Consider the following 24,138-nt stretch of genomic DNA (forward strand, 5'->3'; position numbering starts at 1 on the left):
AGAAAAATATATAGAGAAAAGCAAACACTCTGCAAATGTAATGATCGTTGGAAAAGTTCAAGATCAAAAGTCAATATTAAGAGGCATTGTAGTATATTTGGTAGGAATTAAGACTTTCAGAATTCAAATAACAACTTTCCTACCTTCTGGTTATGTAACTTTGAACAGATGTTTAAACTCAAAGCATCTCTGTTGCTTCTTCTGTAAAATGGATTACTAGAAGCACTCATGACTTAGATTGTTTTGAGGATTTGAATTAAAATCCATAGAACACTAAGAATAATGCTTTGCATAGAGTCAGTAATAATAAAAATTATTTTCTATTTTTGTTGCTTTTTTACCTATTGCTTTGTTTTGAAACGTCCATTCTAACATGTCAATTCCATTCTTTACTATGGCATCCCTATTATTTCATTTCTCTTTCAGTCAAGTGATCCAATCACAGTAAATATGCTAAAACTATGCTTAAATTATAAGACATCTGGCAGAAATTTCAAAATTTTAAAATCCAGTCAAAAATTTAAAATCCAGTCAAAACAAAAAATCCAGTTTTGTTTCTGAAAACAGTCGCATATAGGTACGCAGTTTACATTTAGCATAAACTGTTTAAATATTTCAATTTAGTCCTGCAAGGCTATTATTTTGGCTGACTTAATAAACATATCAATTTACCTACAGTGCTTGAATGAATGACTTAGATACACAGATACAGCTTTGTTTTTTGTGACTAGAAATTTTCTGCATAGCTACACACATATATACACACACTTGAGTGCATGCACACACATCAGAAATGGGCAGGGTTCAGATGTGTGTTTATCTAGATGCCTGATGTCTTTTACAGGAATATATATATATACACACAGACATGTTTTCTCTCTATATATGTATATATGTATACACATGTTTGCATTTGTATATAAATAAATATATAGAGAGGGACCCCTTCCCACTTTTTTTTTTCTCCTTACTGTGCATAGGAAATGATACTTTTATCTTTTCAGAGCTGTTGATTCACCTGAGCCATTACTGTCCTGATGAACAGGACTTTTTTAACTGTTTGAATTATGTTAATGATATTAAACTGTATTATTGCCCTAAGTGCTTATTCTTTTACTTGCATTTGAATAGCAAAGCAACGTCAATAATACTATTGAAAATGGAAAAAATGTATTTGATAATTTTTTTGTGGTGGGTTTGTTGCTATAACAACGGTTTTCAAGCTAAGCACTATAAAAATGCTTTTTAAATTTGGATGAGCTAGTTATCCTAGTAATATACTTGCCTCTTCTATGTTTTGGTTTCCAATACAGGAAGCAATTCTTTTTGTTTTCCTGCTAAATTTTATTACTTTGTTCTGAGATTTTAAAACATAGTTTAACTTTACCCCTGCCAATGCACACCACCTATTTTTTTCTTTTATTTTTTTCCCTTTTTTTTTTTTTTTAACATTTTAAGACATTGAAATCCAGATGAGCTTTTCTACAGCAGAACACACAGCTTTGAACCCATTTCTTCTGCTCTGAAGTAAATACAGCAATGTTTAAATGTAGCATATTCTGAAACAGTTTCAATTTCAAGATCTCTTTTAATTCCCTTTTTTCAGTAGTACAAAGTGAAACTGTACTCCACAGGGACTCCAAACATTTTTCTTAAGTAGAGCAGTAAAAAAGACTTAGAATTAAATTATATAAACTTAGCACGTAGCAAAAATTAATTGTGATTTTTATTTAAAAAAGTGGTTTCAAAGAGTCAGAACAGATGAGTAGCTGGCACTGTGCAAAGTTCTAACGTGCGCATGCACGGGTACACACACACAATCAAAATTGAATTTATTGAGACCAAGAACCAAGAATTATATTCTTTCCTATTAGCATATAGCACTGAGCAGAAAATTATTAAAACCTTAGTATGATGAAGAGAACTGTCCAAAGTATAACTCCATCCCCAACAACCAAAATAAGAAAAAGAAAAATAAATCAATTGACTTCTCCTGATTGTAACAATAAGTACAGTGAGAATTGTTCATAACCAAAGTGAAGAGATATTGGAAGGGATATTAAGCTGGGTATGGAATGAGCAATATAATCTTAGGGAATTAACAAAGTTGCATTTTGCCCCTTTGCTCTAACCACATACCTGTGGACATCCATAGTGTTTCATTTCATCATGGCTTATATTACCTTCATTAGGGAAGGGGTTCCATTTGGTACATAGGAGACCATAAATGGATGTAATATTTTACAGTGAGAATTACAAAGAGATGCATTTGGTTTTCCAGTGAGCTGAGAACAAGCACAGACGTGCAGAGACCAAGGACAGCCATAGAAGAATGTCAAAGCTGTAGACATTATTAACCTAGAGAATTCAATGATTTTTCCTTATAAAACTCTTCTAAAGAAAAATTTTATATAGAATATTTCTCTCTTAACCCACTCTTTCTAATCTACCACTACCTTGTGTTTCATCCAAATTTCTTTTTTATATAAAAGTGCATTCATACAGTTATTCTATTCTCTACTAACCCCTAAAATTAGTCACAAACATTTCAAAGTTTTCTAAGATTTTTAACTAGCAGCAACTAAGAAAAACATTCTACAAAGGCACATAAGGAGCAGTCACAAGAAATCTTAAAACTTTTATAATAGTGTACCTGGAACTCACCTAATCTTACTAGGTAAGCTCTCTCTAAAGCTTTGGTATATGAGCTACTTGGCCTGTCTTAACTTGAGTTATTCCCATTAAAACTCTAAAAATGGAAGTTTTAGCCATGGCAATCAGAGAAGAAATAAAAGGAATACAAATTAGAAAAGAGAAGTAAAACTGTCACTGTTTGCACATGACTTATACTATACATAGAAAATCCTAAAGATGCCACCAGAAAACTACTAGAGCTAATCAATGAATTTGGTAAAGTAGCAGGATACAAAATTAATGCACAGAAATCTCTTGCATTCCTATACACTAACAATGAAAAATCAGAATGAGAAATTAAGGAAACACTCCCATTTACCATTGCAACAAAAAGAATAAAATGCCTAGGAATAAACCTACCTAAGGAGGCAAAAGACCTGTATGCAGAAAACTATAAGACAATGATGAAAGAAATCAAAGATGATACAAACAGATGGAGAGATATACCATGTTCTTGGATTGGAAAAATCAACATTGTGAAAATGACTATACTATCCAGAGCAAACTACAGATTCAATGCAATCCCTATCAAATTATCAAAGGCATTTTTTCACAGAACTAGAACAAAAAATTTCACAATTTGTATGGAAACACAAAAGACCCCGAATAGCCAAAGCAATCTTGAGAAAGAAAAACGGAGCTGCAGGAATCAGGCTCCTTGACTTCCGACTATACTACAAAGCTACAGTAATCAAGACAGTATGGTACTGGCACAAAAACAGAAATATAGATCAATGAAACAGGATAGAAAGCCCAGAGATAAACCCACACACATATGGTCACCTTATTTTTGATAAAAGAGGCAAGAATATACAATGGAGAAAAGACAGCTTCTTCAATAAGTGGTGCTGGGAAAACTAGACAGCTACATGTAGAAGAATGAAATTAGAACACTTCCTAATACCATACACAAAAATAAACTCAAAATGGATTAAAGACCTAAATGTAAGGCCAGACACTACAAAACCCTTAGAGGAAAACATAGTCAGAACACTATGACATAAATCACAGCAAGATCCTTTTTGACCCACCTCCTAGAGTAATGGAAATAAAAACAAAAAAATAAACAAATGGGACCTAGTGAAACTTACAAGCTTTTGCAGAGCAAAGGAAACCATAGAGAAGATGAAAAGACAACCCTCATAATGGGAGAAAATATTTGCAAATAAAGCAACTGACAAAGGATTAATCTCCAAAATATACAAGCAGCTCATGCAGCTCAGTATCAAAAAACAAACAACCCAATCCAAAAATGGGCAAAAGACCTAAATATACATTTCTCCAAAGAAGACATACAGATGGCCAACAAACACATGAAAAGATGTTCAACATCACTAATCATTAGAGAAATGCAAATCAAAACCAAAATGAGGTATCACCTCACACCGGTCAGAAAGGCCATCATCAAAAAATCTAGAAACAATAAATGCTGGAGAGGGTGTGGAGAAAAGGGAACCCTCCTGCATTTTGGTGGGAATGTAAATTGATACAGCCCCTATGGAGAACAGTATGGAGGTTTCTTGAAAAACTAAAAATAGTACTACCGTATTACCTAGCAATCCCACGACTGGGCATATACCCTGAGAAAGCCATAATTCAAAAAGATACATGTTCCGCAGTGTTCATTGCAGCAGCACTATTTACATTAGCCAGGACATGGAAGCAACCTAAATGTCCATCGACAGATGAATGAATGAAGGAGATGTGGCACATATATACAATGGAATATTACTCAGCCATGAAAAGGAACAAAACTGAGTTATTTGTAGTGAGGTGGATGGACCTAGAGTCTGTCATACAGAGTAAAGTAAGTCAGAAAGACAAAAACAAATACGTATGCTAATGCATATATACGGAATCTAAAAAAACAGTACTGATGAGCCTAGTGGCAGGACAGGAATAAAGACACAGACATAGAGAAGGGACTTGAGGACATGGTGGGGGGAAGGGGAGCTGGGATGAAGTGACTGAGTAGCACTGACATATATACACTACCAAATGTAAAATGGATGGCTAGTGGGAAGTTGCTTGGATAGCACAGGTAGATCAGCTCGATGGTTTGTGACGAACTAGAGGGGTGGGATAGGGAGGGTGGGAGGGAGGCTCAAGATGAGGGGATATGGAGATATATGTATACATATAGCTGATTCACTTTGTTGTACAGCAGAAACTAACACAACATTGTAAAGCAATTATACTCCAATAAAGATGAAAAAATAAAATGAAATCCTGTTATTTCAAGAGCTCTTGTCTTCCCTAGGATGTTTTCTTTTCTACCTCCCCCTTATTTCCTGTATTGTTTATATTCTATGTAGTAAGTGACAAATACAATATGGTAACAATGGCTATTTTGGTACATAAATCATTCAAATGAAATTCATTTATACTCCAGAGTACTGCTACACAGTTGTCAATCAATGTCTTCCTACTACGTTCTGCAAAACTTGCTAGGTCTTTTTTCATTTGTGCCATTTGAAAAAAAATGTCCAACAAGGTTCATTGGCCTTAAGATGAACAACTGTCAGCAGAGACATTCTTATGTCTCAATTTAGTAAAAATTTTTGAAAGAGAGAGCAATTTCCTGTAAATTACTATAACTTCCTTTTCACTGTGAAAATACAAAGTGTGTTTCTATTTTGAGAGGTCAAGGAGGTAGTCTTCTTTAATCATCAAAAAGTTGCAATCAAGTAAACAATTACCAGCAGCCTAAGAAATTTAAAGACAGAATTTAAATTGTAGTTATGCAACAAAAACTAAAATTTCATTTAAAATATTCAAATAGGATAGAAATTTAATATTTGAAACATAGCTTATAGTTTAAAATTTATGTCTTGAATGTGGGGACTAAGATGGAGCCAATTGTGAGGGCCCATCTTATGTATTATTAAATATTGTTTGGGAGGCTGGTATATATTTGGGAGTTTGTGTAATAAGAAATGATACATTTTTTCTAGAAGCAGTATTTCATATGAACATTCCTCCAGAGACACAAAAAAATATTACGTTTTCTTTAATTGTAGGTTGAATGCAGCATTTATAAGAGTGAGAATTCCTTAAAATAATTAAAAAATCAGGCAAACTATAACACATAAATAAAGTAAACAAATTTTATCATTTAAATTAGTATTTTAAGTGATTTCTAATTTAGTAGGTTGAAAAAGATTTTGGAATATTGCTCTATTTATAATATGTGATATAGTCCAAAAGTTATGAACATTTCTACTTATATGTGAAATGAGGTTAATGTTGGAAAAGTAATAGTGAGTGTGAAATCAATGCTGAGGTATTTAAGATGAAATGTGATATTTTACAACTTATTTTCAGGTCAATTAAAAGTTTTTTAAAAACTTGAAAAAATATAATGGTCAGTAAGTATAAGAAAAGCTATTCAACCTCATAAGTAAACAGAAAAAATGCTAATAATAACTCATATACAATTTTAGGCCCATCAAATAGCCAAAAACTTTAAAAGTCTGAAAATACCAACACTGGAGAGAACAAACACTCAAAGAAATTAAGTTTAGTGAACTAGAGATAAGCATCAATGTGGATGAATATCGGGCATAAAAGTAAGGAAAGGGGCTTCCCTGGTGGTGCAGTGGTTGAGAGTCCGCCTGCCGATGCAGGGGACACGGGTTCGTGCCCCGGTCCGGGAAGATTCCGCATGCTGCGGAGCAGCGAGTTCCGTGAGCCATAGCCACTAAGCCTGCACGTCCAGAGCCTGTGCTCTGCAACAGGAGAGGCCACAACAGTGAGAGGCCCGCATAAAAAAAAAAAGAAAAAAAAAAAGTAAGGAAAAAAACTGCAGAGAATATGTATAGTAGCTAGTTACCTCTCCAGTGGAAAAAGTAGTATGTGACTTAAAAAGTGCTGGTAACATTCTATATCCTAAGCTAAGTGGTGTGTACAAGACTGTTCTTATTATCATGTCTTAATTATAGATATTCCATATATACACTCTTTAGAATGTATAAAGTATTTCAATATTATAGTAATTAAGAGACACATCAGAGGAATACCTGATTTATTTAAAAAAAAAAAAAGAGGCCAAAATGGCTCTGAATTCAAAACGAGACTATGAACTCATCTCCTATAATGGGCAGACCAAAATTACAACTATTTACAGAGCAACTATCTATGAGAATGACCTGGAGACTAACAGAAAAAAATATTTCAACAACTAAAGATATAAACAGCCACAATGAGATGGGTGGTAGGACAGAGATGCAGTATAGTTAGGATCCACAGCTCTGGGTGGCACCCCACAAATGGGAGGATAACCACACAAGGCTGGAGGAATCACAGGCCCTGACTTCAGACTATACTACAAAGCTACAGTAATCAAAACACTATGGCACTGGCACAAAAATAGATGCATAGATCAATGGAACAGGACAGACAGCCCAGAAATAAACTCTACATTTCTATAGTTAACTAATCTACAACAAAGGAGGCAAGAATATACAATGGGGAAAAGATAACCTGTTCAATAAATGGTGCTCAGAAAACTGGATAGCTACATGTAAAAGAATGAAATTAGAACATTTCCTCACACCATATACAAAAATAAACTCAAAATGGATTAAAGACTTAAAGTAAGGCTGGAAACCATAAAACTCCTGGAAGAAAACATAGGCAGTATCCTCTTTGACATTGATCTTGGCAATATATTTTTGGATTTATCTCCTCAGGCAAAAGAAATAAAGCGAAAATAAACAAATAAGACTACATCAAACTAAAAAGTTTTTGTACAGGGAAGGAAGCCATCAACAAAATGAGGAGGCAGCCTACTGAATGTGAGAAGACATTTGTAAATGATATATCTGATATGGGTTAATATTCAAAATACACAAAACTCTCACAACTCAACATCAAAAAAAAACATACAATCTGATTAAAAAATGATCGGAAGATATAAATAGACATTTTTTCAAAAAAGACATACAGATGGCCAACAGACACATGAAAAGATGCTCAACATCACTAATCATCAGGTAAATGTAAATCAAAACCAAAATGAAATACCACCTCACATCTGTCAGAATGACTATCAACAAAACAACAACAAATAACAAGTGTTGGTGAGGATGTGGAGAAAAGGGAGTCCTCGTCCACTGTTGGAGAGACTGTAAATTGATGTGTCCATTATGGAAAACAGTATGGAGATTTCTAAAAAAATTGAAAATAGAACTATTTATGTCTGGCAATTTCACATCTGGGTAGTTATCTGAAGAAAATAAAAGCACTAATTCCAAAAGATTTATGCACCCCAGTGTTCATTACAATAGTATTTATGGTAGCCAAGGTATGGAAGCAACTTCTCCATCGATAGAAGAATGGATAAAGAATATGTGGTATATATGTACAATGGAATATTACTCAGCCATAAAGAATGAAATCTTGCCATCTGTGAAGACAGGAATGGATCTAGAGGGTATCATGCTAAGTGAGATAAATCAGACAGAGAAAGGCAACTACTGCATGTTCTCACTTATATGTGGAATCTTAAAAAACAAAGCAAAGAAACAGAATGAAAACAGACTCATATTTATAGAGGACAAACTGGTTGTTCCCAGAAGAGAGTGGAGTGGGTGGTTGGTCGACACAGGTAAAGCAAATAAAGAGGTACAAACCTCCAGTGATAAAATAAATAAGCTACAGTGATATAATACACAGCATAGGCAATATGGTTAATAATATTATAATAACTTTGTTTGATGATGGTGATTAGACTTACAGTGGTGATCATTTCATTAAGTACGCAAATATCAAATCGCTATGTAGTACACCTGAAATTAACATAATATTATATGTCAACTATATTTCAATTAAAAAAAAAGAAGTAAAGAGTAGTGGATGGAAATTATCAATCCCAGCAAAGAGCTAGAGAGCAAAGCTCAGGATAGACATAAAAAAATGAAGGGTTGAATGAAAATAAAATGCAATGTCTATGACTGCTTTAACAGTTTAATCTGTTATCTGAATAATAATAATAATATATTCTACCTGCCACAAGATTCTATAATCAAGGTGCTTTTCTCCATGATAATTTAATATATTTCAGAACACACTGTATTTCTACAGGGAGTATAAAAGGAGCAAGTTTTTATTTTGTTTTTCTCTTCAGTCATTCTTCAGATAGGAAACAATTTTGTAGCATATTTTGATGATTATCATGAACAACAACACTTAGCTCGTCTTAGCTGAAGAGCCTTATAATAATCTGAGCTAACTAATTGGCTAATTAATTAATCACTATTTATATAATCACAGAGAATGACAAAATATACAAAACCAATCAGAAAATATCCCCTGTGCTTATCCCCAGGGCTTTTAAGGCATTAACCATGAGATTTAAAGGCTCTAATAGGGGATGTTTTCCTCCTTGCTGGGAGGTGACCAGCTTGGCTGCTCTTACCAAAATATTTTCTAATATCTTCTCTTTCTCATGGAGACAATTGCTACACCTTGAGTAGCAAAATGGAGCAGCATGGACTTTGTGTTCTTCCCCTGGTGTATCAAGAGATTGCTCTCTGCTCAGTACTTATCTTACACTGTGAACTAACAAAGCGAGCACTCAAGTTAGTGTTAGATCCATTACTATTTAGCCTGTTTTGAGTGCAAATGAATTCAGGGAATGTCTAATCCTAAATTAAAATCTAGTTTGTCCTGAACAGAACATCCTTACTTGGTAACAGGTCTTGTTTTAAAATATGCTTTTTAAAGAATAATAATTGATGAATATGCAGAAGACAGGTGTAAATGAAAGTATGCCTCTAAACTCCTGTTTCTAACAAAAAATAGACATGTTCACAATAACTGATGTCATCAAGAAAATAAATACATAAAAACTAAGTAAAATGCTCTGAGTAGAATATAATTTCTGGGTACAGTAACTAAAATGAAGATTTAGCTTCTTTGTTCATTTAATACTTAACCCCTATATATCATTACAAATTTCAGAAATATTTATAATATAGCGTCATTTGGTACATCTCACAGTCATGTTAGGAGGGGGTCCTACTGCAATTCTTGTTAATCAAAGGGTCATAAATAGGATGGAAAAAAATTCAAAATGCCAAGTTCCAGTTGAAAGATTGTGCCTTCTCTGCTGCACGAACACAGTGTGTCCCCAGTTAGACAGTCCTTTAGTTTAATTTTCCTGAGGACTGCTGGTACTTACTGAAGTTTTAGGCTTTCTTCCTTATAACCAATGAGAGCCTGAGGGGATGGCTAGCATCTTGGCACATGAAACAATTTTTCTCTGTCTGAAACTAACTTGTCATGACCTTGGGTTTATTACAGGATATCCAAAATGATGCATTCCACCTATTTTCCTTCTTATTTGATTCCTTCCCTTAACTTATCATAACTAAGATTGCAAGTATTAAGCTTGATGGTTTCTAAATCTATACTGCCACCTCTGATGGTGTCTGAAACTCGATCTATTTTTTCAAATGCCTACATCTGGATGTCCTATGTTAAGTCATTAGATCTTAAACCAAACTCCTCATCTTCCTAGTACCTTTTCCTCTGCCCGATTCTGCATATGTTTATGGACACACTCAGGCTAAAACCCATGATACTACAGCATCTGCACCTTTTTTTTTTTCTTGCTCCTTCACTGAGCATGTTTCCAAGTCCTGTCAATCCTGCATGGTCTCTCCCAGTCTCCCCTTTCCATCATGACTGCCACCAAGCTCTGTCTTGGCTCTGTCAGGCCAGGCTCTGTCCTAGAAGCTTTCTAGTACTTATCTCATTCAGGGCTCATCCCAATACTAAGAACTGTGTTGCTTTCCATCGGTTCTACAGATTTGCAATCTGAGAATTGGAGAGGTTTTCAGACATGTTCGGGGTTAACTAGTAAGTGTAGATGCCCAGACTGAAACCCAACCACAAGGCATTGTATTCTAAAAGAAAGCTTAGACATTCAGGACAAATAGTCTGGATTTGCTCCGCTACTTACTAGCTAGATGAGTATCGATATTGCTACGCCTCATTTTACTCATTCAGAAAATGTACAAAATATTCCCTCTTACTGTTGTCATATGAAATGATATACTGCCTGTTAATGATTATCCCAGTGCTTAGTGTCTTTTAATATGCCAAATAAATACTATTTTAAAACATGTATAATAATTATTATGCCCATATAGTTGTAATAGGCTCTTTTAGGTCTTCTCAAAAATATCTCCCTATTCAAACAACATATTTTTCTTCAATCCTAGATCTGATCATGTCACTGTCTGGCTTAAAATCTTCAGTGATTCAAATGGTATCCTTCTACCCAGAGAGCTCCATATTATGGCCACAACCAAATCTTCAGCATTTAGTCCCACTACTATTTCTTATTTACTTTATCATCCAACTAAGACAAGCAACTTAACATTTGTCCTGATAGTCTCAGCCAAGTCTGAGCTTGGGCTGACCTGCTGGCCAAGAATCTACTTCACCATCTTGATTTGCTAGTGTTCTGTCAAACGATTACAGAAGACTCAAATGTCACCTCCTCCAAGAAACCTCCCTAATTACTAGAAGAAGAAATATCATTTCCCTTCCTTTGTTCCCATTGCCCATAGTAATATCGTCATGGCACATATTGTATTCTGCCTCGTAATGTTGATAATTGTGAATATGTCTTTCCTATACTACTGAAATCAAGAACCTAATATTTCACATATTTGTGTAAACCCTATAGTGAAGAATATACAGAGCCCATAGGTGAGAAATAAATGATTTGAGCATTGAATTAAATTATATTAAGTTAATATATAAACTGTAAATGTTTTCAGCTGAATGCCCAGTTTGGAAGAGATATTACTGGTGTATATTTTCTCACATTTTTCATTCTTATCATTTAAAAGTGTACTTTCATATAATTTTGACTTTTTTTTTTAAAGTGGAGAAAGACCCTATTTTCTTCCATAAAGGAATTTTTTTTTTTGGAAAAGTAGTTTTTCCTTCCATTGACAGAGTTAAATATATGGCCACTTGAAAGAATTCAGAAGAAAAAAAAAACCTGGGACATTTACATTGAGACTTTAGATGAAAGAAAGATAATTACAATTAAATATACCCTGTACAGTGGCTGTCCTCCTCCAAGTATATTTGAGGACAATATTGACTCTGCCAAAATACTTATATGTAGCTTCTCTTTCCAGTCAAGTCAAACTCTACTTACAATAAACATTTTAAATGCACCCCAATGTTCACAGTAGCATTATTTACAATTGCCAAGATATGGAAGCAACCTAAATGTCCATGAACAGATGAATGGATAAAGAAGCTGTGGTATATATACATACATACATATATATATATATATATATATATATATATATATATACACACACACACATACACAATGGAAAACTAATCAGACATAAAAAAGAACGAAATTTTGCCATTTGCAGCAACATGGATGGACTTGGAGGGTATTATGCTAACTGAAATAAGTCAGACAGAGAAAGACAAATACTGTATGATATCACTTATATGCGGAATCTAAAAAATACAACAAATTAGTGAATATAACAAAAAAGAAGCAGACACAGATATAGAGAGTAAATTAGTGGTTACCAGTGGGGAGGGGAAGGAGGGGCAACACAGCGGTGGGGGAGTGGGTGGCACAAGCTATTGGGTGTAAGATCGGCTCCAGGATGTATTGTACAACATGGGGAGTGTAGCCAATATTTTGTAATAACTGTAAATGGAAAACAAACTTTAAAAAATTGTATAAAAAGTTTAAAAAATATATCTCCCAGCTGAAAAATAAATTAATTTAAAAAACATTTTAATTGACACAGTAATTCTCTCTATGTTTATATAGAACATGGATCATTCTTATAAGTCTTTGATAGTACCTGCTTTTATTTTTTGAACCAATTGAGTGTCTTCAAGTAGTACATAAACTTCTTGCATCTGGGCACCTAAGGAGGTTCTAAATGCAATTCTTCCCTGAATATCTAAAGAATCTGAGTCAGATTCTACAGGGCTGTAGTTTCACACAAGTCTTGCTGATGGGTCCTCTCTCCTTTATAGGATTATTGTTGTGACTGAGTTCCTGCTTCCAGGTCTCTGTCATGTTCTCTCTGCCAAACTCCATGTTGTCAAATTCCACCTCTTTCACTATCTTCTGTTCCTTTTTTTTTTTCTTTTTCTTTTCAGAAAGAAGACTTATGCCCACAAACCTAATCCATTCATTCTGCAGTGAAATATCCCTATAAATGTTGACCCCCATCTGCCTGGGCCACTGCCTAGCTCTTATGCTACACTTGCTGATTGCATGCTGGCTCACTTGCTTAGAAACTGCCGAGGAGCTTTCAGATGCTGCTTGATTAACTCTGACGGGCCATCCATCCAGTTCCTGCTGCCTGGACTGTCCTGCATTGTTGAATCTATACTGGTTGATAATGTGTCAAATCTGGAGTCCATCTACCACATACCAACCTTTCCTTTTAGGCTCCTTTCCTTTTTTTGATTGTGACTCCATTTATTCTAAGATATCACAGATTCTTTAAAAAATGTTTATTAAGTTGTCAAATATAACAACTTGTTTCAGTTACAATTGTAAAATGTTAGAAAACTAGTCTTCAATTGCCATTGTAGCCTCTCATCATCTCTGTTGATGCTCATAGAACCAATATCTTTCTATTTTCTTAGGTCATTTCTTTAAATATCATGAGATTTTTTTCTTTTTCTCTTCCAACCCTTACTCAAATCTATAACAAGGGTCTTAACTTTTTTTCTATGCTAGATTTCTTTTTTCCTATTCATAGTAATCTGGCTCCTGTTAAACATGGTAATTCCTACAAGTTTGAACTGGGATTTTATTTAGATATTTACATTAATAATAAAAAAAAACCTTTCTCAAGTATTTTCATCATATCATTCCCTTGTTTAAGAACAGTTTTCAAATAGCTATTGGGACTAACCAAAACTCATTTCTCTGTATTTTAAGACCCTCTATTAACTGTCTTCTTTATATCTATTAACTTAACATCTCTGTTTTAGTCATTCAATTTGCACAATTTATTACTTTTGCACTATAAATCTTTGAACCTATGATTTTCAGTGCAGGAAATATGGAGTCAAACAATTGCATAAAGACATCCAAATTAAGACACTGGTAAATTGCTTTATCTGGACCAAACCTTAATACCAGTCTATGTATATAGATCCATTAAAAACACTACGTGGGGGAAAGAGTCAAACGAATTAGCCAGCTAGCCACTTATTTTGGACTTCAGGTTTATAACATAGACTTTTTTTCCCCTCTGACTCAAAATATACATATCACTTGTTTTGAGACAAAACTCAAAACTATCCTTAAATTGTTCTTTTTTAAAGTAGTAAGTTCAATTCTGAGACTAAATAGTTCTGCACTCACCAAACAGTTAGAAAACAGTGTAATGATTGTCCATATAATATTTTCAAATCAGGTCTAAGATTACTTATTACATATGTTGAGACATAATTAGATGTATGGGAAAAAAACTGTTTCACCACCTAATTTTGGAGTTGACTCATGTACATGAAGATGATAAGTGACAGTTAAGGTCGTGATTATTTAAGGACACAGTTTCAGCTTGGGTCATTAGGGCATCTGTTGCCTTCTCATAAGAAGTTGGACTTGAGATAGCTTTTGAAATATGAGTAGATTCAAGGAAAGTACTTTAGTGAAGGCTTAGAAGCTGAGAAAAGAGGTGAACATAAACACTATCAATGCATCGCAGGGGAATAAACAGTGGGCTAGCCTAACAGAAGCAGTGTATATTGAGTAGTAGTAAGAATAGATGTTGAAAAGGCAAATTGAGCTGGATTACATAGGACCTTAAAATAAAGTCTGGATTTCTCAGGCAAATAATGCCTTAAATATAGTCTTATACAGAGTAGATGTCCAATGAATAAATGGATGCATTTCTTCAAGAAATCTAAAGACATATAAAATGCTAATAATTGTGCCTTGTTGCCAACAGAGAGAATAATGACAGCTCAGCAAAACTGATGAAAGCACCAGAATTATTTATAGCATCAATAATATATTTGATTTCATTTCCAGTGTGGAAGCTTACATTCACCATCGAGAAAGAGCATTTATTCTGTCTTAGGGAAACTATGAAAAAAAGAACATATTTTCTCAATTCTATCAAATTTCTATGACTATACCAAGTGTTAACAACCGAGGGTAAAACACTGTTCATAGAAATCAGGTTAGTGGTCTGCAAGAAGACTTTTTAAATTAAGTTTTTAATAATCAGGATGGCCCTTTATTATTTTACTTTTCTCTAAAAAATGCATTATCACTCAACTGATATCACTTTGGGAATGAACATTACCTACACGTAAGTAAGGCCATGATGAAAACAAGAGCTGCTTTCAAAACCAAGAAAGAGTAAATTCAAGTGTATAAGACATCACCCTCCATAGGGTGATGAAGGTCATCTTGCTAATAGAGCTTTAGATTTACAGGAAGTATTTCATGATGGCTTTGAGGACCACACAGAAACATTAACAAGTGAAAACATGACGATATTTTCTGACTTCATTCATAGCTAATATTTCACAATCTTTCAAAATACAATTAGTTTCTACAAGTTTCTATACATTAAATTTCACTCATATCTTGAATTTTTAGATACACAGTGAAATTTAATTAACAGTCAGATGACAGTTACTGAAACTGAGCTTAATTTTGCTTGCCTTAGAAATGGACATATTAATTTCTATATCAGTGGCTTTGGTCAGATGAGGGCATGATGAAATAAGATAAAGCACACAAATCTCAAAAAAAAACCCCAAACCTAGATATATTGTAGTTTAGATATGGCAAAACCATGTAGTGGAAAGAATATGGACTTTCAAGTTCAGTTGAAAAACTTGCATTCTTTTCACTGCATCAAACTCTGTGCCTTAAAAACACTAATTCTTTAACTGTATGATCCAGAATCTCTACCACAAAGTGAGAAAATTGGCTCAAATAATACTATGTGGGTATATGTTTTGCCATAGAGTGAGGTGGTGCTGCAGTCAAGGCCATGTTTGAATTTGCTGTTGATTGCTCCCAGCTATGTGTTCCCAGTCCAATCGTGGGCGTGGCCTGGGGAAGGTCCAATCATGCACATAGCCAAGGTTTTTCAACCCTAACCCTCCAGCTTTCCTCAATTTGTTCTATTGAGGAACAGCATACTTCTACTCTCTAATTTAGAATAATATAGAAAAATGTCACTAGCTATCCAATACCCTAGCTCTGGAAAATCTGGGGAGATTTTGAGGGAGGATGGATTTCTCCTCATCTATCAGTGTGCAAAGAAATCTTACACCACCAGAAAAGGAACATGAGGATGAAGCACGGGTAGTATGCAGAGCTTTTCTACACACAGTTCAAGATTCTTTCCCACAAAATCATATTTATCCAAAAAATAATAGTCAAAAGAGAAATCAAATTCCCAAGACTAGAACTATAATTTTTATATTGAAAAACAGTATTCCCTATTGACCTATAAGTAACCCAACAAGTTATTTCAGTTTCAGTCAAGTTTCTGATATTCTTTGGTTAATAGTTCTGAGCAAGAACCAGATACAACACCCAAAGGGGAAGAAAAGAGTATTTTCTTCAAAGTGACAGTTAACTTAGCATGGGCACGTGTGTGTGTGTTTGTGTGTGTGTGTGTGTGTGTATAGAATATACAATTAGTATACATATGTACATACATACACACTATATATATATATCTATATATATACACACGTAACTTTTCTGATTCTTTATCTGTCTGTGGCATTATTCCAGCCTTTGTTAAATTTTGGTATTCTGTTATTTTGTTTGGGGTTATGTCACTCAAGAAGTCCTCAGTAATCCTTGAATATTAGATGAGTAGTGGTGAATAGCTATTTGTTTTCTATTGAGAATAAGTGATAGAGCTGAATTTGAGGTGGAAAAATTTGTTAAGAGTTATAAAGAACTTTTTCAATTCATACAGTTTATTAGACTAAAATTAGGAAACTTTTCCTTTCAGGATTTCAGGATAGGAATCACTCAGAGAACCATTTGAAGCACATGACCTTGCCTTAAGTTTTTGATTTTAAAATTAAAATAAAACTAGAATTTACATTAATTAAAAGGAATAGTAAATACAAAAAAAGCATAAGTAAAAAAAAAAGAAAAATCTAGACAGAATTCAAGAGGGATCACTTAATCCCTTTACAACAATACTCAAAATAAAATATTTGGATCCCAGTCAAGTGATACTTCATTCAGTGGCTCATTAAAAACAGAGTTCACTGATCCACATGTATTTTGAAGATTTTTAAAAAGTTAACTTATTTCACTGGTTTTAATAATATTTTATTATAATGGTCATAAGGTGTTAGGATGGGGAAAAAAAAGCTGTTATATTGAGGTTTCATCTTTGGAGGATAAAAAGCCTAACAGCAGAAATACAAAAAAGATGACGATCTTAACAATCTCTAGTTCCTTTATTATTCTAAGCTGTGTTCTATTATTTTTGTTTATATGCTTGCTAAAATTACTTGTTCACAGAAAGAATTTAATTATATATAAAACAAGATAGGCACAAGTGAAACTCTTGAATCAAGATGATAAAAAAGGGAATTATTCTCAGAATTACCTACCCACCTTAGTAAAACATATTTGGCTTTTCCTTTATCTGATAGCAATCACAGGGTGAATTTGTTATACTGAAGCCAATTTGACCTTAGCCTAGAAGTGGTACCAGTTAACACTGCTGTGTTACCCAAAATGATGTGATAATAGAGATAGTGATGGTAGCTCCTGAGGTCAAGTCCAATACCACATCCCCTATAAAACTTTTTTTTTCATATCTATATTTACAAATGTATGAACATTTCATATAGACAAGCACTATGCTTACTTGTTATATAAAAGTCTTGGGCTGCTTCTCTATCTTATATTTTAACCACCATTGTCAAACCTAAGTAGGGCAGGAGGATCTGTCCAGCAATAGATTTTCATGACTGTTATTAGTCTTACTGCTACAAACTGCAACATGTGTGGAGTAATGCAGGCTGTTCTATGGGGTGTTGGCTGGGATGGGCAAAATCTAAAAGAGGCAAGGAGATTAAGTTCAAATACTCTTTAGGATATTTTAGTTCTATGCCCCTCTGAAACATTTTGGGGGTAGGTGAGGAATGGTTAAGGCTTAGTTTAAGTTTTACTTTTAATGCTTATTTTATCTCAAATTTACTGCATCTTAAAGTTTTGAGTAATTAGAAGTCCAAAATATTCAAAATTCTATTTCATCAATACCACAGAGTTAGTGAAAGAAAAATAATCATGTGATTTATAAATGTTCTTACCTTCACATCTTTGACATTCATCCTTGTTCCTTCCTTCCCAACAAAGATATCATCAATGTCCACAAGGATATACCTGTCCAAAGACAATGTCAGTCTCTTCCCTGACAAGAAGGAGATGGCATCTATGAAGATGAGCTTGTGCAGCCAAAAGTTTAAGTTGTTGCCAAAGAGAACTCGCTGAATTCCATCATGAAGCCCCAGATCCTGAATCACCGTCGCATAGAGTGGTTTGCTGGAGAAGGATGAAAGGGATTTTTCTGTCTGTAATTCAGTTAAAAGCACAGGCTGGTAGGTTGAATGGTTATACTGGAAAATTGTCCAGTCTTCCCCAGGAAGAGGGCCTTTCTCAACCTTAGGGGCTTTGGTAATATGCAGCAAAGGAGACTGAGGGTTGACAAAACAGTCCTTTAGAGCTAGATTATTGAAAAGGTTTAATGGAAAACCTTTTAATTGTGTACTTGGTGAGCTGTTTTCATTGGCTTTATGAAAACCAATTATACTAACACTGTATTCCACACAGTATTTTTCTAAAAGCTCTCGATTCCATGAGTCCATGCTGACATACTTCAGAATATTTTCATAAATAACTAAAATATATTTCCCTTTGCCATTATCTGTTAGAGGGGGTATGTCTCCCTTGCCAGGGGCAATGACCATATGGAACTGAAATCGGCTGGACTCCAAGATAGCGATAATATCTTGACCAAGTTGAGAGTACTGGCTCTCCACAAACAGGAGGACTGTAGGATCAGTTTTGGACGTATCAATAGGTTTGACTGTCTTCAGCTCCATTGACCGATATGGTAGGATTTTAACGTCAGTACATTCTGCTGCTGCAGTGGTTTCCATAAGTGTCATTTCCTGTTTGTAGCCAGAGTAGAGGAAATAGGCAGAAATGACAATGCTCACCAAGCAAAAGGTGGCTAAGAGAACAATCAATGTTCGAAAACTTCTCCGAAGCTTCATAACAAGATTCATTTTTTAAAATACTGCTCTGGAAGCTTTTTCCAAGTTCTTTTCCTAAAGTGCCATCGTAAATAAAGTATGAAATGGTACAAATGCTACTTCCCACAAGTTCATGTAACCATTGCAAACCATGTAAAATGTTTGATGGGATTGCAAGCAAGTTAAAGTTGGAGGACAGTGGACTAGGAAAGTAAAAGTTGAAGAGATTTTGAATATGTCCAATACCAAAGGTTGCTGTAGAGTCCTCTAAACATTACCTGAAAAAGAGGAGAAATATAATACTAAAACAAAAATAGTAATGTAAGTATTTTCGTGCATACCTATGCTGATATATAAGAAACATACATATTAAAGATAAATTTAGCATGTTAATATGCTAAAGTATTAATAACCCAATGTTTACAGTCTAGATTTTACTACTTAGAAAGTAGTAGATTTTTTTCATGTCTTCAAGAACACAGACCCTATTTAATTTTGCCAAAATATACATCTATATAGAAATACTGATTGAGATTTTTCAAACTAGTCACCTCAAAAAAAAAAAAGGTAAGAAATAAAGTTTTAGTGTACAATGGTAAAACCATAAAACTTATGGTAAAACCATAAAACCATAAATGGTAAAACTACCTTTTTAAAAACCATAAAACTTGCTTCTGCAAGGCTGGTAGACATTATATACATACAGAATTAGGAAATCAGGTATCTGTGTGGGGTTTGGACCAGTGCTTTTAAGTATCACTTAACATGCTTTTAAGTATCTACTTAGGTATCTGGAGTTCTAAGGTGAGGGGATGATTTTGTCTCAAATACATAGTAGTTACAGGTTTTTCCCTTTAGTAACATTCTTTTCTGAAGTCACAGGGAGACACTTGGGCTTCTTCAGCATAACAGCCAAAATAGAGAGGATTTTTCTTTCACCATTCTTAGAAGCAAAGTGAGAGAGAAGCTATGGGAGAAAGAACAAAATGAGAAGAGGATCTTAGATCTTTTTAATGAAACAGAGGCCAGAAACCTAGATGAGAAGAAAAATCTTGACATGTTTTTCTCAAAGCACATTCCTAAATTTGGCTGATTTCTCTAATTAGAATTAAAATTGTTTTCGATTATTACATTTTATCCAACAGTCAAGTGTTCTACTTCCCTTATCAATTTCTTTAAAAAGAAAAAAGTAGAAAGAAAGAAAAAAAATTAGAAAGCATTAACCCCAGCTTTCCCAAATTGCTTCACCACAAATGGACATAATTTTCCATTATTTTTGACTCTGATTTTTAGAGAATTCCTTCCTATACAAATTTTCTTCATTCGCCTCAAAACTGTGTTAGACTAATTATGGAATTTTCTATTTCCCGGTTTACCAAAATAGCGTCCCTAGGAAAGTAACCAAAATAGGTTATGTTTTTAATGTGATACATATACTTTAAGGTGTATATTATTGATGTACTATATCATAGAGAATCAAATTAGAGTGTTTTGTAATATGAGTTGTATATTCCATCACACTGCAAATATTTTATGTTTCTTTTTTATTTTTTAATTTGAAGAAACTGAATAATGATTAAAAGAATATTAGATTAAATGATTAAACATAGTATTATATCGCTTTATTTTATGTTCTGAAACACATTTTTTCTACTTAGTAATTTAAATTTTAAAAATCAACAATAAGTTGAAATAACATTTGTTTTTGTCTTAGATTTTGGGAAAAAAAATTTAAAACAATCTCAAAAGTACATGAGTTAAAAATTTTAAATTTCTACCAAACATTTTACTTCTTCAGATTCCAAATATATAAGTAGGCCTGAATTTTCCCCTTTGAAATAGTGAGCCAATTTAAAAAATCTCTCCAAATTCACTTTAAAGGAAAATTAACTCCACATGCTAGGAACTTATTAATACACTGTTATCAGACATAATTTTTAAGATAATTATTTGCTCCCCCAAAACCTTTCAATTTTTTTAAAGTTCTGTTCCCTTTGAATACATTGAATTATTATTTTACTAAAAAGAAATAAAATACAGTGATAAAAAGGCTTAGGTTTGGTATAAAATATATAAACCAATTATGGTCTACCCTCTACTTTTATGTATGTTTGAAAATGTTCATAAAGTACATTTTAAAATAAAAATCAAATTAAATTATATATATAAAATAAATATTGAAAGAGATTTGGAATTTGCCAAAGAAAGTTATCCAGTCTTTATTATATTCCTTCCCAGACTTCTCCAAGCTCATGTGTTTGATTAAAACTCCATTTAAGGAGACATGGAATCAGTCCCACTCCCACCCCACCCCATCCCACCCCTGCATCACTCCACAAAAGTAGAAATCTAATCCACGTACTTTGGTGGTTTAGTATTTTCAGAATGCATTCAATCAGGAATTTGAAAAGAAACTAAGTGCATGCCAAGTTAATATTTGTTAAATCCTTATCTATTCTGACATCAAAAATGTGACTTTTATTTTTGAATGTACAAAGTATGAGATGTCAGTTTTGCATATTAGAACAGATCATTCTAATATGCAATAGTGAAAAGGAAATAAAAAAGCATATGGAACTAGAATCTGCCAACCAAAAGAATAAAATTTAAATGTGACATTTATTTAAAATTAATAGATGCAGATTACCACCACTGTAGATATATGTTTCACTCTGTGTTTGTGTGCGTGTATGTGTGTGTGTTAATCGAATGAGTTATACTTCCCATTCAATCCTCCTGTTTATTCTTCCCTAGCAAAAACTGGCCAGTGGAGGTGAGGAAGCCTGAGCAATAAAAGATAATGTAACAAGGAAATTTACTTATGTCCTGTGCCTGAGATAAGAAATGATATGGTATGTCAGAGATATAGTATATATATTTGGGGAGGGGAAAAATTTCCCCCCTAGCCCACTTGGTTCATTGGGGTGTTCTAACAATTAAAATGAAAAAAAAAAAAAAAGAAAGAAAGAAAGCAGGAGAAAAACAAAGTTAATTTCATATGAATGGAGGTCTCATAGATATAGGACTTAAGAAGTGACCAAAGGAGGAGAGGGGGAAGATGGCGGAAGAGTAAGACGCAGAGATCACCTTCCTCCCCACAGATAGATCAGAAATAGATCTACACGTGGAAGAACTCCTACAGAACACCTACTGAACGCTGGCAGAGGACCTCAGACCTCCCAAAGGCAAGAAACTCCCCACGTACCTGGGTAGGGCAAAAGAAAAAAGAATAAACGGAGACAAAAGAATAGGGACGGGACCTGCACCAATGGGAAAGAGCTGTGAAGGAGGAAATGTTTCCACACACTAGGAAGCCCCTTCGCGGGCGGAGACTGCGGGTGGCGGAGGGGGAAAGCTTCGGGGCCGCAGAGGAGAGCACAGCAACAGGGGTGCGGAGGGCAAAGCGGAGAGATTCCCGCACAGAGGATCGGTGCCGACCAGCACTCACCAGTCCGAGAGGCTTGTCTGCTCACTGGCCGGGATGGGAGGGGCTGGGAGCTGAGGCTCGGGGGCTTCGGTCGGAGAGCTGGGAGAGGACTCGGGCTGGCGACGTGAACACAGCCCGCAGGGGGTTAGTGCACCACGGCTAGCCAGGAGGGAAAAGGTCTGGACCTGCTGAAGAGGCAAGACACTTTTTCTTCCTTCTTTGTTTCCTGGTGCACGAGGAGAGGGGATTAAGAGCGCATCTTAAAGGAGCTCCAGAGACGGGCGCGAGCCGCGGCTAACAGCGTGGACCCCAGAGACGTTCATGAGACGCTAAGGCTGCTGCTGCCGCCACCAAGAAGTCTGTGTGCGAGCACAGGTCACTATCCACATCTCCCTTCCAGGGAGCCTGTGCAGCCCACCACTGCCAGCATCCCGGGATCTAGGAAGAACTTCCCCGGGAGAGCGCACGGTGCGCCTCAGGCTGGTGCGACGTCACGCCGCCGGCGCGACGTCACGCCGGCCTCTGCCGCCGCAGGCTCGCCCCGCACTCCATACCCCTCCCTCCCCCGCACCTGCACCTGAGTGAGCCAGAGTCCCTGGATAAGCGGCTCCTTTAACCCCGTCCTGTCTGAGCAAAGAACAGACGTCCTCCAGCGACCTACACGCAGAGGCGGGGCCAAATCCAAAGTTGAGCCCCAGGAGCTGTGCGAACAAAGAAGAGAAAGGGAAATCTCTCCCAGCAGCCTCAAGAGCAGTGGATTAAATCTGCACAATCAACTTGATGTACCCTGCATCTGTGGAATACCTGAATAGACAACGAATCATCCCAAATGGAGGAGGTGGACTTTGGGAGCAATGATATATATATATATTTTTCCCTTTTTCTCTTTTTGTGAGTGTGTGTGTGTATGCTTCTGTGTGAGATTTTGTCTGTATAGCTTTGCTTTCACCATTTGTCCTAGGGTTCTATCCATCCGTTTTTTTTTTTTACTTAAAAATTTTTTTTCTAAATAATTATTTTAATAACTTTATTTTATCTTACTTTATTTTATTCTCTTTCTTTCTTACTTACTACTTTTTCTCCCTTTAATTCTGAGCCCCATGGATGAGAGGCTCTTGGTGCTGCAGCCAGGAGTCATTGCTTTGCCTCTGAGGTGGGAGAGCCAACTTCAGGACACTGGTCCACAAGAGAACTCCCAGCTCCACGTAATATCAAATGGCGAAAATCTCCCAGAGATCTCCACCTCAACACCAACATCCAGCTTCACTCAACGACCAGCAAGCTACAGTGCTGGACACCCTATGCCAAACAACTAGCAAGACAGGAACACAACCCCACCCATTAGCAGAGAGGCTGCCTAAAATCATAAGGCCACAGAAACCCCAAAATACACGACCAGACATGGACCTGCCCACCAGAAAGACAAGATCCAGCCTCATCCACCAGAACACAGGCACTAGTCCCCTCCACCAGGAAGCCTACACAATGCACTGAACCAACTTTAGCCACTGGGGACAGACACCAAAAACAACGGGAACTACGAACCTGCAGCCTGCAAAAAGGAGACCCCAAACACAGTAAGATAACCAAAATGAGAAGACAGAAAAACACACAGCAGATGAAGGAGCAAGATAAAAATGCACCAGACCTAACAAATGAAGACGAAATAGGCAGTCTACCCAAAAAAGAATTCAGAATAATGATAGTAAAGATGATCCAAAATCTTGGAAATA

The 24,138-nt window shown here is 35.3% G+C and overlaps 1 protein-coding gene across 2 annotated transcripts in view; it reads right to left on the bottom strand.

Annotated features, from left to right (window-relative positions):
* The window catches only part of LOC113619042 (bifunctional heparan sulfate N-deacetylase/N-sulfotransferase 4), a 289,667-nt gene that overhangs the window by 229,668 nt on the left and 35,861 nt on the right, over window positions 1-24,138 (bottom strand). Inside the window, exon 2 of one of the 2 annotated variants that reach the window (XM_027103592.1) lies at window positions 18,034-19,256. In XM_027103592.1, the coding sequence (XP_026959393.1) occupies window positions 18,034-19,011 (978 nt within the window). In that variant the 5' untranslated portion in view covers window positions 19,012-19,256. Of the gene's footprint in view, window positions 1-18,033; window positions 19,257-24,138 lie in introns of those variants that run through there. The other variant, XM_027103593.1, reaches the window with a different exon arrangement.

This window comes from Aethalodelphis obliquidens, unplaced genomic scaffold, assembly GCF_003676395.1.
Source record: "Aethalodelphis obliquidens isolate GAN/ISIS:26980383/991018 unplaced genomic scaffold, ASM367639v1 scaffold6, whole genome shotgun sequence".
Classification (NCBI taxonomy): Eukaryota; Metazoa; Chordata; class Mammalia; order Artiodactyla; family Delphinidae; genus Aethalodelphis; species Aethalodelphis obliquidens.